This window comes from Mustela lutreola, chromosome 10, assembly GCF_030435805.1.
Source record: "Mustela lutreola isolate mMusLut2 chromosome 10, mMusLut2.pri, whole genome shotgun sequence".
NCBI classification, from domain to species: domain Eukaryota; kingdom Metazoa; phylum Chordata; class Mammalia; order Carnivora; family Mustelidae; genus Mustela; species Mustela lutreola.
In genome coordinates this window covers 31,479,136-31,497,464 of record NC_081299.1, presented here as the reverse complement: position 1 = coordinate 31,497,464, position 18,329 = coordinate 31,479,136, and the positions used below count along the sequence as shown (strand labels likewise).

Sequence of the window (18,329 nt, the reverse complement as noted above, 5' to 3'; positions counted from 1 at the left end):
ATTCCAGGGCCAGAGAAGCCAGGCTTTTGATGATGTGAAGACATTTTAAGGACATCCAATTAAAGAGGAAAAAAAAACTTGTAATGTTTCAAAGACAAAACCAGAACCAAAAAGTAGAAACTCAAGTAGACAGGCTTTGTCTCAACATAAAAGGAACAGTTAAATGTATCACAAAACGGATGTAGTGATCTGCCAAAAGAAAGATAGAAAGGAATGGAGGGAGGAAGGAAGAAAGGGAAGGAGGGAAGGGAGTGATCTGTCAATACCATCATTAGAGGCATTTTGTCAGGGGCTGGATGACTCAGATGCGATGGATGTTTTCAGGAAGAGGGAAGTAGGAAAGGGATGGTTGGATTAAGTGGCGTTTAAGATCCTTCAAAACCTAAACACTATGATTCTACGATTGCCCCTGTTCTGCTTCCTCAGGCAGTCCTAAACATAGTAATAACCAAAATCCCCTTTCTTTCCAACCCTCTTGAAAACAATAATTCTCATCTTATCCTATATTTTATGGGCTGGTATTTGGCTCACTAATTCTCCCTCCTGTACTTTTGCCTATTTCTATAAATGTCTGTGCCTTCCACTTAACTCTGACCCTTCTGTTTCTTTCTGGAGTAAAGTGGTCTCATGATGAGAGCAGAGGCTTCAAAGCTAGACAAACAGGTTTATACCTCATCTCCATTTGTTACCACTTGTGTGACTGTGGAAAACTTTGAATAAGGCTCTGAGCCTGTTTTCTCGCCAATAAAATAGAGATGAGGTAATATATGAAGAGATATAATACATGTAAATGCACCTATCTCAAACAGAAATGCCTTCCTTCTCTCTGCTTTCTGCTACAATATTTGGGCACTGAACTCACCAGGCTTGTTCCTTCAGGGACCCCATGGAATTACCACCAACTCTGTGAAGTTGAACTGCTATTTCCTTTCTTCCCTAACTCCTTGCTTATTTAGATTTTGACTTTTAGCAGTATCAAAAAAATTAAAAAATGAGGAAGTGTCCCTGTCCCATGTATGCTTTGAATGTTTCATAAGTGTTTGCATGATAACTTCACAGACCAGGCCATTGTATCTATACCTACTGTCACTGGTGCTATTGCTTTAGATAATATTCTCCTAGAAGCCAGACAGGTTTATATAGCTCCCAGCAGTGGCCCCTACATGGGACATTTAGTAAAAAAGGGATTTCTGGATCTCAGAGATAATTACGTTTTCCTTGCTTTCAGAATGGCTTTTAGAAAACTATTTCTTGAGAAGAACCTTCTGAGATCTTTCTCCCCTAGAGACTACCCTGAACAGCATAGAGATGTTAGATCTTTCTCAAATCATTTTTATTACTTCCCTCAATATTGGTATTCTGTACTGCGTGCTTCATTGGAAATATTTATTGAGACTTATCATATGGCGATTGCCATGCTAGGAGCGGTACTCAGAATCAGACCCTCAAGGAGCTCCAGGCTAATAGAGGACACCAGTATGTAAATATTTATGACAGTACATTGTGACAGATGCAACACAAAGTACAGACATAGCACAAAAGAGACTAAGTGGAGGAAATCTAGAAAATTTTCCTGGATAAATAGATATGAATAAAGTTAAAAGGGGGGAGCATTCCAGGCAGAAGGGACAGTTTATTACTCTAAAGGAATGGCACAGGTAAAGCTGCAGGGTTTTTAGAGAAGTAATTTAGTTAGAGATTTAGACCTTAGAGTATAAAGTTTAAGATGAAAAATGGCAGTTGAGCTGAAGAGGTAGGTAGAAGAAGGAGTCTGCAGTTAGGGGAAGGGACGTTTCCCTTTTTTAAAAGAGAGAAGCAAAGTACAAAATAATGTCAAAGTAGGCTTAAGCCTCAGCATTTTTTTTTTCCTTTTTTGCCTTTGCCTGCCCAACTGATAAAGAACCTGGTATTTCAAATGATAATATTGAATCTAGTATAAAAGATATAAAAGACTGTGAGTTAAGCTCTGGCTTGATAGGAGTCCAGAATCTTATACGCAGATTCAGAAAATATTTACTAAGCATCTACTATAGGTAAAGCTCTAGGCAAGATTCTGTGTGGAAAACAAAGATACAAGAGCCCCATCCACAGAGATATTTCCATCTCATGGGTGAATTGAGAGCTAGGAAGAGAGGAATCAGAAGACAAGTTACCTGTCACAGGTAGCAAACTTCTCCCCATCCATTTTGACAGAGGAAGCCTCGGACTTTGCTGAACCCACCACCCACCTCACCAACAACCAGCACCCCTGAACCGGATACCAGCACTGTACCCCAAGATGCTGCCACCATCCCCAGCTCAGCCATGCAGGCCCCCACAGGTAAGAGCAGATCATGTATTAGCTGCCACAAGCCCCAGCACCCCCATCTCCTTTCTCTTGTCTTACACCAGTAGTTAGCAACCCACCCCCCAAACCCATCCATTTGTAAACCTAAATCCAATCTTTAAACAAATGTTTTATCTCTGGCATTTGAAATAGGTTCAGAGAAACCTTCATCGTTTCAAAACAATGGAACGAACTTGGGTAGATGTCCTATGATCTCAGAGTTGGGGAACTGGGGCGTGGGGGTGGGGTGGAGGTGGGGCCAGCACCAGGAACCTCCATCCTCCAGTTTGTATTAATATGCATCCTTTCCAGTTCCGGGTGCTCCCTGTTTACTGATCCCTTCCAGAATCCTTCCAGCATCACAATAATCCTGCCACCACTCAAATACGTGTGCAACTGCTCTGATTTTTTTTTCTCGAGAAAATAGTCTTTACCAGATATTTAGGAAACAGGATTGTCAGAGTTATTTCTCCTTAGGAACCTTTCCACAGGGCTGTTCACTCAGACAGCACAACTGTAAACCAATAAGCTGCCTAGGAAGACCTTAGCAATTTAAAATCATTGAGATACTTTATAGCTAGAATTTTTTCTGTAAGTACTGTTTCAAAGTAGAGCTTACTCTTCTGACTGTTAAAGAAGTGGCACAAAATTATGGTAATCAGCTTGGCTTTTTGTGATTCTTTTCTTTCTTTCCTGGGGGGAATTCAGCCTTTCCACGGCCACTTGAGTTTCACAGAGCTCTTAGTCAAAGGCACACAGATCTTCCTCAAAGATACCAGGGCTGTGAGCCACTTCACCGCCTGGGGCTCCTGGCTGGCCCTCAAGGGCGCACACTTCAGTTAGCACAGACTGGGAAAAGAGCTCCTGCTGTGGCAAGAGCAGGACGCTCTAGGGGTTTTGTCTGCAGAGCCAGCTTTTGAGGTATTCATTTGATGTGGTTTTTTTCCTTAAAGGAGTCCTTTTTCCTGTAGTGTAACTGTCCCCATTGTCACCAGTCATTGTCTTCCTAGCTTGGCCCCCCTTCCCCTTCCCAGGCTTCAGACTCTCCCTCAGTAGTTTCTGCTGCAGCAGATTTTGAGGAAAACTGCATCAGTGTTGAAACATCATCCTTGGGAACCATCATCTCTGCCCTCAATTCAGGTAAAATAAAAATAGTCGCTACAGGCTTCATTTCTGAGATCATATCAACAAGCCAGTCCAAATTAGGATCTTGTAGTGGCTTCTTTTTTACTTGAACTAGTAAACTCTCCTAAACCCAGTTCTAATGGAACCTTGAGCCTCCTTCCTTGTGACACTTTTGGTGGCTTGGTTTGGTCTGGCTCATCCGCACTTTGTACAAGACTGGTCTTTAGAGGTAGGCTTGATTTCAAAAGCTTGGACTCTTCAGTGAGTGGAAGCAGAGTAGGAATGGCCGTTTGCTCCCCTGAGGTAACAGCTCTTACAGCCGTGGTTCCACCTCCAGGTTTATCTCAGAATTTTAGCTGCTGGGCTGCCATCCCACGTCTCTTCCTCAGCATCAGTTAGTGAGCAGAGACTTGACAGCAGCACAGGCTTCTGTAGGACAAATAGGTACATTGACGGTTTGGTTTCAGGCTCTTTTGGCTAGAAGGTCGCTCTTCAGCCTTTTTAGGCCTTAATGGGAAGTTTTCACTGTCTTCTGAGGTCCCTTTTACATATGAGATTCCATTCGTGGGAAATTTACCAAGTGGAGAAAATCAATCACCTTCTGAAGAAGGGTCTGTAGTTTCCGTAGAACTTGAGGCAGTGCGTTCGAAGCTGCTGGTTCTTTCTCCTCCCACCATCACCTCTGGTCCTAGGAGAGAGCCCAGCGCTCTTAGGCTGTGAAGAGTAACCAGTACGAGGGAACCACTGGTACGGTGCTGGCCGGGTGATGCTTGAGGCAAGGTGACTTTCTTCAGCCACTCCTGGGTGAAGTGCTCCAGGGAGGCCTGGAGGTGAGACAGGAGCACCTTCCACATGTGCTCGCTGTGAACCTCAAACCTCTTGAGCAGCACATGACCAGAACAGGGCCAGCGAGAGCAGGCGAGGGGCTTCTGGGTTTCTCCCTGTGCATTGTTTTCAAGGGACCAAGCAGATGAGGAAGAAAACTCTTAAAGGCTACTGGCCCTGCACACAGCAACTGATTAAGCAGGAGAGGCATTGACCATGGCGCTATTCAGTCCTCTCACAAGCAGCTGAAATCGAAAGAATTCCATTTATTACATCTTTTCTCTTCAATGTTAAACTTCTCAAGAAATTCACAACTTCTAGAAAATCATTCCTGAAGAAGTCATGGGACAATAAGGTGCAGAGTGCTGGCTGACATTTTAGAATGAAATTCAGCAAGGTCTGTTGAAAGCTGGAGGGAGCGTCCACCAAAACTGAAATCCAGAGTTACCATTAGTTCCCAGTGAGTGCTGCCTTCTTTTCAAGACCTCCATAGGTGGAGATTGATGAGAGCAGAAACTAACCTATAAAATCCCAAACAAAGCCCTGGCTGATTTTTTTTTTTTTTTTTAACATCATTGGTGGTGGCAAACCTTATTAATGTGAGAGTGAACTTGATTTTGGAGAATAACCAATGAACATGTGATTCAAGGTACAATGTGGTGGCTGCAGTGGGCAGGTAGTCAACTGGGGCCATGCGAGTCTGCTTCCATTTCATAAACCAGCCATCTGGGAAGATAACTTAAAAAGAGCTACACCACTGGAATAGATACACAGTCTCCCCAGGGGAATGCTAGAAAGACCAGTGCTCGTTTCTTATCTGAAAAGTAGAGATATATGTGTGAAACCTTACTCTGATTACTCTGCAGGTCCTCCACCTTGTTTAGAGAAGTTGAAAGTATGGGAATGGTCCCTGGGGAAGTTAGCATAGTCTTTTCCGTAGGACTTAAGTATGTTTCCACCCAAATTCTAGAACGCTAGAGCTTGAAGGGAAGGCCAACTCTAGTGTCTTCACATAACCTATGAAAGACCACATATAGCCTTCCTGTGGTATTTATGTCAGCTCTAGTAAGAGTCCTATTACATGATTTTTCCAGGTACATCATCTACATCTAGCTCCAGCCAATTCCAGGGTTTGCCTAGTCCCAGAGTGTCATTAGATTAATGAACAGTGGCCTTTGCTCCAAAGCTCTGTGGATGAGGAAGAAAAAAACAAATACACACCTTGGTAGGAATATTCTGTCTGTCTTCCCACTTCATGGCATACCCCCCAAATGCCCGTCTATTTGCTCAGGTCTCCCACATCATTCTAGACACGACTACGGTGCCTGTGTGCCTTTTCAGCAGAACCTGGAAGACCCACAGCAATGGGGGCTTCGTAACTGTGCCACACCATTCCATTTAAATGTTGTACATCCATTTACATCCGGCAGCCACTGAGCTGGTATCCCTCCCTCAGCCTGAATCTCAGATCTCAGAGCCTAGGAAAAGTGGAAACTTACTTCGTGTCTCTGCTTCCTGCTCCTGGCCAGACTATGGCAGTTTTATTGAATTTTTATTGCGTGGCCATCCTCTGGCTGGGCCTTGGCTCATTTTGTGTGACCTTGATCTCACTTCCCTTTCTGAGCCTCAGTTTCCACACTTAATGCAATGGAAGGATTAGTTGAAGTTGCCTTTTATAGACCCTTCAAATGGTAACAGTAAAAGCTATCCGGATTGAAAGCTGCGCACCACACTGTATCCTCTATACCTCCCTTGCATTTTTTCACCTGTGCAATACTTTTTAAGAGTTAATTTTATTTTTTATCAGTTTTATATATCCTCATAATTTAAAGGAACGACAGGTTTTTAAGAATTATGATGCAAAAGACAAACTGGCTCCCTTTTCCCCTGTCATTTACTTCTCACCACATGCAACCCCTTTTTTTTTAAGATTTTATTTATTTATTTGACAAGAGATCACAAGTAGGCAGAGAGGCAGGCAGAGAGAGAGAGAGGAGGAAGCAGGCTCTCCGCTGAGGAGAGAGCGAGATGCGGGGCTCGATTCCAGGACCCTGAGATCATGACCTGAGCCGAAGGCAGAGGCTTTAACCTAGCAAGCAAGCCACCCAGGTGACCTTGCAATCACTTTTAATTCAACCGATTGTCTTATTTACCTCCATACGTTGTTTTTATGCTTACATTTTATGTGTATTGTTTTTATGCTTCAGGTATTTTTTTAACTGACAACCTACTTTAGAAGTTAACTCTTATTAATCTCCTTATCCACCCACATAAACCTCCCTATCTTAATACCATGGTATTATCATTTCGATTAGAGTGAAATTTGTATTTTGTCATTGAAATCTATAGAATGCTATTTTTAGTTGAGCCAAGTAGTGTATTATGATTACTTTTCCTTTGTTGCACATTTTATTTTCAGAGTAAATCTTTATGTGTTTCATACATGTTTATGTGTTTCAGATTTCTTTATGTGTTAATTTTGCTAATACTTAATAATTCAACTTAAGCTCTGTTACTACTATGTACATCTCTGTGTTCAAGCACAATATATATTCTGTCCATTTCAAACTCTCAAAAAGAAGTCTTCCGAAGCCTTCGGAGTTCCTTGACATCTTCTTCACCACCCTTTTGTATTATTCCCAGTTTGCTCCTTCCCAGTCTTTGTCTTCCCATGTAAATCTTAAGATTTCATGTTTAATTTTATATGAAACTTGTTTGGGTTTTTGTGCTGGTTTTTTTTTTTTAAGATTTTATTTATTTATTTGAGAGACAGAGAGAGAGAACATGAACGGGGATGGGAGAGGGCAGAGGAAGAGGGAGAAGCAGACTCCCCGCTGAGCAGAGAGCCCCATACGGGGCTTGATTCTGGGACCCTGAGATCGTGACCCAAGCCGAGGGCAGAGGCTCAACTGCCTGAGCCACCCAGGTGCCTCCTATTTATTTTCTTTGAAGCTTCTCTTCATCCCTACTGTTCTACAGTCTTACCTAGGATGAGACACTGCCACGCGGGACCCTGTATGTGCCCATCCATTCTTTAGTTTCTTGAAATTTTTAAAAATTCTTTCATCAGTGGTTTTCTCCCACTTCTTTGTCTCTCTGCACTCCTTCTGGCATACATTATTCAGATGCTGAACCTCTTGAACTTGTCCTGTTATATTCTTAAGCCTCTTTATTCTTCTCCCTATTCTTGTTGACTTTTTGTTCAACTCTCTCCAAAACTTCCTTAAGTCTATCTTCCAGACTTTGTATTGAGCTTCTCATGTCTAGCATCTTACTTTTAAAGTATCATTATTCATTACTCCAGTGGCATTTCCCAAAGGGTGTTTAGTGGAAAACCAGCCCTGCAAAATGATCAGCATTAAAGAATTTTACATACATTTAGGAAAGGCTTATACTGTACTTCCCCACTCTTGGATATTTGCGACTGTAATGAAGTGCTCTTTTTTGTTTTCTGAATTTTTTTGCTAGACTATTTTTTTAGGTTCACAGCAAAATCGAGCAGAAAGTCCAGAGATTTTCCATATACCCCTGTCTCTACACATTCTTGGGCTTCTCCATTATCAACAATCCCCCAGCAGAGTAAGAAGTACGTTTGTTTCAAGTAATGAACCTCCACTGAAACATCATTAATGCTCAAGGTTCATAGTTTACATTAGGATTCTCTCTTGGGGTTGTACATTCTCTGGGTTTTCACAAATGTACAATGACATGTATCCACCATTAGAGGATTTACAAAATAGTTACTGCCCTAAAAATTGCTGCCCTAAAATTCCTGTTCAACTGTTTTTGCCCCCTAACTCATGGGAACCACTCATCTTTTTACAATCTCTTTAATTTGGCCTTTTTCAGAATGTCATTTAGTTGAAACCATGCAGTATGTAGCCTTTTCACATTGGCCTTTTTACTTAGTGATATGCATTTAAATTTTCTTCATGTCTTTTTCATGCTCATTTCTTTTTAGGGCTGAATGATATACCATTGTCTGACTATACCACAGTTTATCTATTCACCTACTGAAGGACATCTTGGTTCCTTCCAAGTTTGGGTAATCATGAATTAAATGACTATAAACATCTATGTGTAGTTTTTGTGTGAACATAAATTTTAAATTCCTTTGGGTAAATACCAAGGAATGAGATTGCTGGATCATATAAGAGTGTGTTTAGGTTTTTAAGGTTTTGACAGTTTAGGTTTTGACAGTTCAAACTGTCTTCCAAAGTGGCTGTTTTGCACTCCCACTAGCAATGAATGATAGTTCCTTTTTCCACATCCTCACCAGCATTTGATGGTGTTCGTGTTCTGGATTTTGGCCATTCTAATAGGTGGGTAGTGGTATTTCATTGTTTTAATCTGCATATTCCTGATGACATACAGGAAGAAACATCTTGTCATGTGCTTATTTGCTATTTTTGTATCCTCCTTGGCAAGGTATCTATTTAACAGAATTGGCCCAGTTTTTAACTAAGTTGTTCATTTTCTTACTGTTGAGTTTTTTCAATTCTTTGTATATTTTAGAAAATAGTTCTTTATCATGTGTGCCTTTTGCAGATATTTCTTCCCACTCTATGGCTTTTCTTCTCATTATATGGATTGTGTCTTTCACAGAACAGAACATTTTAACTTTCATAAGTCCAGCTTATCGATTATTTCTTCCATGGATCGTGCCTTTGGTGTTATATCTAAAAAAGTCATTACTGGGGCTCCTGGGTGACTGCTCAGTCAATTAAGCAGCTGCCTTCAGCTCAGGTCATGATCTCAGGGTCCTGGGATCTAGCCCCAAAGTTGGGCTCCCTGCTCAGCAGAGAGCCTACTTGTACCTTTCCATCTACCTTCCGCTCTGCCTACTTGTGCTCTCTCCTTCTCTGTCTAATAAATAAATAAAGTCTTTAAAAAATTAAAAAAATAAAGAAAAGTCATTGCCAACCTAAGATCATCTTATTTTTCTCCTATTTTATTTTCTAGGAGTCTTACATTTTTGAATTTTACATTTAGGTCTGTGAACTATTTTGAGTTGATTTTTGTGAAGGGTGTAAGATCTGTGTCTAGATCCTTTTTTTTTTTTTTTTTTTGCATGTGGCTGTCCAGTTGTTTCAGCACCACTTTTGAAATGACTATGTTTTTCTCTATTGCTTTGTCTTTGTTCCTTTGTCAGATCAGTTAGCTATGAGTATGGGACTGCTTCTCAACTTCCTATCTGTGCCATTGATTTGTCTGTTCTTTCATACTCTCTTGATTACTGCAGCTTTATAGTGAGTCTTGAAGTTGGGTCCTCCAAACTTGTTCTTCTCCTTTAATATTGCATTGACTATTCAGAGTGGGGTTTTTTTTGCCTCTCCATATATAAACTTCAGACTCAGTTTGTCAGTAGCCACAAAATAACCTTCTGGGAGATTGGAATTGAATTGAATCTGTAGATCAAGTTGGAAAAAACTGACATCTTGACAATATTGAGTCCTCCTGTCCATGAGAATGAACTGTCTCTCCATTTATTTAGTTTTCTCTTTCTTTTTATTTTGGTTTATTTTATTTTATCATAAGTGTACCCTTTAATCCCCATCACTTACTTAACCCATCTCCCCACCCCTCTCCCCTCTGGAACCAAACTCAGTCTGTTCTCTATAGTTAAGAGTCTGTATGTTAAGAGGTTTTTTTATTATTATTTCATTCATCAGTGTTTGTAGTTCTCCTTATATAAGTCCTGTACATATTTTGTTACAGTTATACCTAACTATTTCATCTTCAGAAGTACTAATGTAAATAGTATTGTTTTGAATTTCAAATTTCACTCATTTCTTACTGTTATATAGCAAAGCAATTGACTTTTCTATGTTAACCTTGTATCTTGCAACCTTACCGTAATTGCTTATTAGTTCCAGGAATTTTTTTTATCAATTTTTTCACATTCTCTACATAGACATTTGTGTCATCTGTGAACAAAGACTGTTTTATTTCTTCCTTCCCAATCTGTATATGTTTTATTTCCTTTTCTTATTGCATTAGTCAGGACTTCTAGTATAATGATGGAAAGTTGTGGTGATATGCTTGGGTGGCTCAGTCAGTTAAGCATCCAACTCTTGGTTTCAGCTCAGCGGGCAGAGAGGCAGGCAGAGGCGGAGAGAGAAGCAGGTTCCCTGCAGAGCAAAGAGCCCGATGCAGGGCTCGATCCCAGGACTCTGGGATCATAACCTGAGCTGAAGACAGTGGCCCAACCCACTGAGCCACCCAGGCATCCTCTCTGCTTCTATTTTCTAAAAGAGTTTCTAAACAGTTTATTGGGGAAAGTTTCTTTCTTTTTCTTTTTTTAAAGATTTTATTTATTTGACATAAAGAGATCACAAGTAGGCAGAGAGGCATGCAGAGAGAGTAGTGGGGGGGTAGGCTCCCTGCTGAGCAGAGAGCCTAATGCGGGACTCGATCCCAGGACCCTGAGATCATGATCTGAGCCAAAGGCAGAGGCTTAACCTACGAGCCACCAGGCGCCCCACAGGAAAAATTTATTTCTTAAATGCTTAGCAGACTTCACCAGTGAATCCATCTGAATCTGGTGCTTGCTATTTTGGAAGATTATGAATTATTGATTCAATTTCTTTAATAGATATAGACCTGTTCAGATTATATTTTTCTTCTTGTATGCTTTGACAGATTGTAGATTCCATGGATTGGTCCATTTCATTTAGATTATCAAATCTGTGGGCCTAGAATTCTTCATAGTATTCCTGTGTTATCCTTTTAATGACCATGGATCCATAGTGGTATGCCCTCTTTTATTTCTGGTAGTGGTAATTTGTATCATCTTTTTCAAAAATTTAGCCTATAAAGGTTTATTAATGGTAATTGTTTCAAAGAACCAAATTTTGGTTTCATTGATAATTTTTTTCTTCTATTGACTTGTTTTCAGTGTCATTGATTTCTCCTTAATTTTTATTATTTCTTTTCTTATGCTTTAGATTTAATTGGTTCTTTTTTCCTAAAGTAGAAGCTTAGATTATTGATTTCAGATATTTCTTCTTTTCTAATATGTTACATTCAATGTTGTATACTTCCCTCTATCCACGGCTTTTGCTGCATCCCAGAAATTTTGATAAGTTTTATTTTTATTTTCATTTAATTCAAAATATATTTAAATTTCTCTGGATATTTGATCTTTGGCCCATGTGTTATTTATAAATAAGTTGTATAACCTCCAAGTATTAGGGTATTTTCCATCTACCTTTCTGTTACTGATTTTTTTACTTAGTTCTGTTGTGTACTAAGAGCAAACACCGTATGATTTCTATTCCCCATAAATTTGTTAAGGTATGTTTTGTCTTCATGAATGTTTCATATGAGCTTGAGAAGACTGTATGTTCTGCTGTTGTTGAGTGATGTAACCTGTAGCTATCAATTATATCCAGTTGATTGATGATACTATTGTATACAAACATCCTTACTGATTTTTCTGCCTGCTGGATCTGTCCATTTCTGAGAGAGTGATGGTGAAGTCTCCAATTATAATAGTGGATCCTTCTGTTTATTCTTGGAGTAATTTTTACCTCTCATATTTGATGGTCTGTTGTTAGGTGCATATATGGTAATAATTGATATGTCTTCTTGGGTAAATGACCTCTATATCATTATGTAATGCCCCTCCTTATCTACAGTGACTTTTTCTACCCCTTTACTTCTTAACTATATGTCTCTTCATATTTTAAGTGGGTTTCTTGTAGGCAGCATATAGTTGGGTCTTGTTTTTTGATCCACTTTCAGAATCTCTCTTTTTTTTTTTTGAAGTTCATTGATTGATTGGTTGATTTGAGGAAGAGAGCAGAGCAAGCAAGAATTAGATTAGGGGACAGGGGCAGAGGGAAAGGGAGAATGATACAGGGCTTGATCCAAGGACCTTAGGATCATGACCCCAGCTGAAGGCAGACACATAACTAACTGAGCCACCCAGGCACCCGAGAAATCTGTCTTTTAATTGGTATATTTAGACCATTGATATTTAAAGTGATTATTGATATAGTTAGATAAATATCTACCATATTTGTTCAGTCTCCTCTTTGTTGCCTTTATTCTTTGTGCCTATTTTTGTCTTCCATTTTTTCTCTGCCTTGGTGGTTTTAATTGAGTATTTTGTGATTATAGTTTTTCTCCTTTTTTAGTATATGTTATACTTTTTTATTTTTTAGTGATTACCTTAGAGTTTATTTATTAGTATATTAGAGTTTATTTATTAGTATACATTTATGACTAACCCAAGTCTGCTTTCAAAATCACTGTGTCACTTCACAGATAAAATAACAAGTAATCCTAATTCCTCCTCTCCATCCCTCGTATGATTGCCGTCATTCATTTCATTTACACATAAGTGTAAATAAGCATGTGTATATATCCATAAGCATACACGATCAAATACATTGCCATTGTTTTTATTTTGAAAAAACTGTTATCTGTTAGATCAGTTAAGAATAAGAAAATTAAGTTTCTATTTTGCTATCATCTATTCCTTCTCTAAGTGCTCTTCCTTTCTTTAGGTAGATTTTAGTTTCTGATCTATATTAGTTTCCTTCTCTCCAAGGAATTTCTTGAACCTTGCTTGCAATGTAATCTAGCAAAAAACTTTTTTCCTTTTTTTTGGTCTGAGGAAGTCTTTATTTCTCCTTCACTTTTGAAGGATAATTTTTGCAAGGTACAGAATTCTAGGTTAGTGGGTATTTTCCTTCAACATTTTAAGTATTTCACTCCAGTCTCTTCCTGCTCATGTGGCTTCTAAAGATATAATTTTTAGTGTTGCTCCTATGTAGGCAAGAGGATTTTGCCTCTGATTTCTTCCTAGACTTTTTCTTTGTTTCTAATTTTCTGTATTTTTATGTAATATAAAATTATATAAATATAATTTAAATTATATAATTTTTTATATTCTATAATTTATATATATAAATTATATTCTATAATTTATATATATAAATTATATTCTATAATTTATATAATTATATAATTATATAATTTAAATTATATAATATAATTTATATATATAAATAATTTTTATGTAGTTGTAGAGGGTTTCTTGGTGTTCTCTGATCTTCCTGGGATCTGTGGTTTGGTATCTGCTATTAATTTGGGGAAATTCTCTGTCATTGTGTCTTCAAAAATTTCTTTTGTTCCTTGCTTTCTTCTGCCAGTAGTCCTACTGTGTGTGGTGTTCCCACAGTTCCTAGATAGCTTTCAGCATTTGTTTCAGTCATGTTTGTCTTGGCTTTTTCAGTTTGGGAAATTTCTATTAATATATCATTAAGGTCAGTGATTCTTTTCTCAGCCATGTCCACTAATGAGCCTGCTAATGAGTCCATCAAAAGTATTCATTTCTGTTATAGTGTTTTTGATCTCAAGCATTTCTTTTTTATTCTCTCTTAGAATTTCCATCTGTCTGCTTACATTGCACATCTGTTTTGCGTGCTGTCCACTTTACCTTTAGAGCCCTTAGCACATTAATCATAGTTCTAACTCCCAGTCTAATAATTCCAACATCTCTGCCATGTCTGAATCTAAGTTCTTACACTTTCCAGTTTAAGGCTAGTTTCTTTTGTGTGTACTTTAGTCTTGTGCTCTGTCTCTTAAAACTGCAGTTTTTGCCTTTTGGTATACCTTGTAATTTTCCTCTTGATAGCCATACGTGATGTACTAGGTAAACGGAGTTGTTATAAATAGGCCTTTAGTAATGTGATGGTAAGGTGCTGGGGGAGGAAAAATATTCTGTAATCCTATGATTAAGTCTCAGTCTTTGGTGGGGGCTCAGGCCCCTAGATGGTGAACTTCACCAGTATTTCTTATCCTCCCTGCCCTTAGGTGCGACAGGATGGCTGGAGGGGGCTGGAATTGGGTATTTCTCTTCTCCCAGATAGATTAGGCTTGGATCAAATCCTGGCAGGATTTGGTAAAATGGCTGTGGTAAAACCGTTTTTCCTGAGGGCAGACCTTGTTAAGAAGAGTAGAACACTTTGGCGTGTTTTTAAATGGTTCCTTTTCTGCACTCGCTGCTGGAGGCATGAGGGGATTTTTCTCCAGTATTCACTATGAGAACATAGGCTGAGCTCCCGAAGGTAACTGACAAAACTGTGGGACACCCCTCCTCCAAAACGGGGTCCCCTGGAGTTTCTAACTCTCAGACTTGCCCACACTAAACTTGCAGTGATTCATCAGTTGCCGTTTAGATTTTCCTACCCTGGCACTGGTTACTATGGAGATTTATGCTTATGGGTTTCTGCTTAGTAAAATGTGATTTTCAGTATTCATCTATCTCTCCAAACTTGGGGGCGGCGGCACTTTGCCCTGTGACCTCACTTCTCTGAAGGATCTAAAAAGGATTGTTAATCTTTCCATTTGTTCAGCTTTTCACTTGCAATTAGGATGGAGTGACCATTTCTACATTCCTTAAATACTGAACCCTTCTCTGATGTTTTGTTTTGTTTACAACCTTTGATTTCATGGCTGCAGTACAAAACTGAAACATGACAGTTATAAATATCTTTACAATCTTAAGATTTGGAAGAATTTTTAAAACAAGACAAAAGCATGAACATTAAAAAAAGGTATATAACCTTTTATATGCCAGAAAAGGGCAATATCAATATATTCAACTGTTAATTTTAACATTAAGACAGCTCATCTCTCTTCCACGTGACATCATTTGGGGTGGCTCAGTTGGGGCTGGAGGATCCAATTCCAAGATTCACTCACATGGTAGCAAAATTGGTGCTGGCTGTTGGCCTCTCCAAAGGGTAGGCTTGGGCTTCCTCACACCATGGTTGCTGCATTCCAAGAGCAAGTGTCCCAAGAGACAGGAAGTGGAAACTTCCATTTTCATAAAACTTAAGCCCGAAAATTAGCATAGCATCATTTTCACCATATTCTACTGACTAAGCAGTCACAGAGCTCAGATTCAAGAAAATAGACCCTACTCCTCTATGAGAAGAGGGTCAAAGAATTATGGAACATTTTAAAACCACTTCACTCTACTCCCTGGACATAAATTATTACATTTTTCCTACTTGGGAAAGTTCCATCCCCTTATAACTCTTGATCCTAGGATTGCATTATCTAAATCAGATCCAGGAGCAAATGAAACCTCTCAGGTGCAGATTCTCGAGTGTAATAGCTCCTTGAGTATAATTCTTCTCAATCTGAAGGTCTGTGAACTAACAAAAAACATTGGCTACTTCCCACATACCCAGCATACAATGTTGGGACAGGCATCAGATAACTTACAGATAAACACTCATTTAAGAGGGAGCAGTCACTGGTCTATAGAAATTCTGAAATCCAGCTGGGCACATGTTGCCAGTCCCTTAACTAGATCCAGTACTGCTTTCCTGGGGTGGTTTTCCATGTGTCTTGGTTTTGTCCTCTGAATCATCCTTCCTTTTCTGTAGGAAAACTGAGATTGCTTTCTTGGTTTTCATTCCATCTTTGAAAGGTTTGGGTCTTAAAGGATTCTTTTCATTTTGTACCATTTCTGTACCATTTTGTACCATTTCTGTACCATTTTAGTCTGAGCTGGCAGTGCTTCCACCAGAATGATTCTCTCAGAAACTTGAGGGGTTTTCTATGAATATTGTTGAGATTTCCTTCATTAGACAAAAGCCACACCTCAGATCTTTTGAAGATAAGCCCTTCTCTACTTCAGGCTTCCTATATGGCTGCTATGAGACAATGCACTTGAGATTCTTAAACTTACCGGTTAAGGGAAAGAATCTGTAAAACTGGCCCTTAAGATTCTTAAAGGGCCTTTTGGTCAGAAAGAGTATGAAGCATAGTCTTAATCATTCTGGCCCCTTTAAATATTTTATTGCCCCATTCTGGATTTGACCCTTTCTTAATTTGGAACTGTTTGTCTTCTGGAAGGACTGGAAATGAGAAGCACATGTGGACTCTTGAGTCCTGGGCTTTTTTATTTTTAATGTTTTTTTTTTTTAAGCTTATCTCTCTCATTTTGCATTTTTTATCATAGGCAGTCAGAAGCCACCTGGCACTTTCATTACTTTGTCTGGAAATCTCTAGCTTCTTTTGAGTCCTCCAGCTACATTTACTTCCTGGTTCCAGGTTTCTGAAGGCGACAGTGTTGTCAGACTCTAACTCCCTACCTAGCAAGTGTCTCCCATCCTCCATCTTCTAATAAGATTTTCCCACTTGCCTTAAGCTCTCACTGGCAGCCTCCCCCAAACCTGTAGGCATCCATTCTCACATTTCTAAGAGAATCATTCTGGTGGAAGCATTGTCCGGGTAGACTAATGGGGATAGAGATGGTACAAAAGGAAAAGAATCCTTTGACCCCCAACCTTTTATAGGCTTATCTTCAAGTCCCTTTATGTTTTCACTCATACCCTTTCTGGGGCCTTTATTGCTTCCTGCTTCCCCAGTCCCAAAGCCAGTGCCATGTATGTTGGGCTTTTGTTAATGCAGCACCCTTTTTCTGGTACCACAATCCTTTCCAGTAATCTTTTGCTTCATGGCAAACTGCCACCAAACTTCATGGCTTAAAACAACAATGTGGGCTAGGTGGCAGTCACTTGCATCTTTTCCATGCTGTGTCAGCTGAGGTGGCTTAACTAGGATTGGAGGGCCCCCTTACACCATATGGCTGACAAGTGGGTTTTGGCTGTTGAATTCTCTCCACATAGGCCTCTCCACAGGGTGGCTTTGCCTCTTCATACATGGTAGTTGGGTTCTGAGAGTGGATGTCTCAAGAAAGAGGACATGGAAACTGTCAGCTTCTTAGTTAAACCTGGGCCCAGAAACTGACACAGTGTCATTTCTACATAGTCTGTTGGCCAAATGTCACAGAGTTTGATGAAAGAGTTGTCAAAGGTTTGGGAGCCATGTCTTTATTTATTAATTTATTTAATTGTTGCTGCTGTTGTTGTTGTTGGCGGAGGGAGCCACATTTTTAAACTGCCACGGTCTTCGAAAGGTTTTATAGTTCAGGGGTGTCTGGGTGGCTCAGTCAGTAAAGCGTCTGCCTTCAGCTCAGGTCATGATCTTGGAGTCATGGGATTGAGCCCCATAAAAGTCGGGCTCCCTGCCCAGTGGGGAGTCTGCTGGAGATTCTCTCTCCCTCTGCCTCTTCGCCCCTCTCTTGGTCAGTCACTCTCACCCTGTCTCTCTCAAATAAGTCTTTAAAGAAAATAAAGGTTTTATAGATTGCCTTTTATATTTCACCCTTTAATCCATGTAGAATTTTTTTTTTATAGTCAACTGGACTGGTTTTAATTTTTCCTTTTCATGTGTTTTAATTAAGTAAAATTTACATGCAGTGAAATGTACATATCTTAATGTATAATCAGATGAGTTTTAATCTGTGTAAGCACCTTGTAAACACAACCCCAGTCAAGATAAAAGTCATTTCTACCCACCCCCTAGAAGTTACATCATGCCTCCTTATGGTCAGTCTTCTCTCCTAACTTTATTCTGATTTCTATCCCTGGAGATTGGATTTTCCTGTTCTTGAACTTAATATATGAATGGAATTATACTATATGTACCTTTTGTATCTGGTTTCTTCCACTAAAATTAATGTTTTGAGAAGCATGCTATCAATAGTTCACTCTTTAGTACCGCTCTGCTATTTCCGTAAATGAGTATACCATAATTTGTATGGTCCATCTTGTTGATGGACATTTGGGGTGATTCTAATTTTAGGCTGTTACGACTAAGCTGCTATGAACATTCTTATGGCTATGAACATTCTTTTCGTAGATCTAGGCCTTCGTTTATTTTCACTACTCTTCTTAGCTCTTTGAGTTCCTACATTTTTACTTGTTTTGTTTTCAGTGAAGGAGTCACTCATGACATGCAAGTCCTAGCTATTACTTAACAGAGGTCACCCAGTCCTTCTTTCATTAGATCTGCCTTCATACTCACCTCCAGGGACAAATGCCCATTCTTGGGCCTTTTGTGAATTAGAAATGACACAGCTGGTTTCTCATCTTTGCCCATTCTTAGTTAAAGATTTGGCTCTCTTGGGTCTGCTTGGCCAATTGCTACTTTGCTTATCTGCTCTCTAGCTTCCAAAATTTTA

The 18,329-nt window shown here is 39.3% G+C and overlaps 1 protein-coding gene and 1 pseudogene across 9 annotated transcripts in view; one reads left to right on the top strand and one right to left on the bottom strand.

Annotated features, from left to right (window-relative positions):
- Positions 1-18,329, top strand: part of SCMH1 (Scm polycomb group protein homolog 1) — a 172,086-nt gene that overhangs the window by 131,934 nt on the left and 21,823 nt on the right. For 8 of the 9 annotated variants that reach the window (XM_059137834.1, XM_059137835.1, XM_059137833.1 and 5 more), the window contains one exon: positions 2,194-2,320. The exons of the other annotated variant lie outside the window; for it this stretch is intronic. In XM_059137834.1, the coding sequence (XP_058993817.1) occupies positions 2,194-2,320 (127 nt within the window). The remainder of the gene's footprint in view (positions 1-2,193; positions 2,321-18,329) is intronic. 9 annotated transcript variants of the gene reach the window in all.
- Positions 3,315-18,247, bottom strand: LOC131809807 (protein-associating with the carboxyl-terminal domain of ezrin-like; annotated as a pseudogene).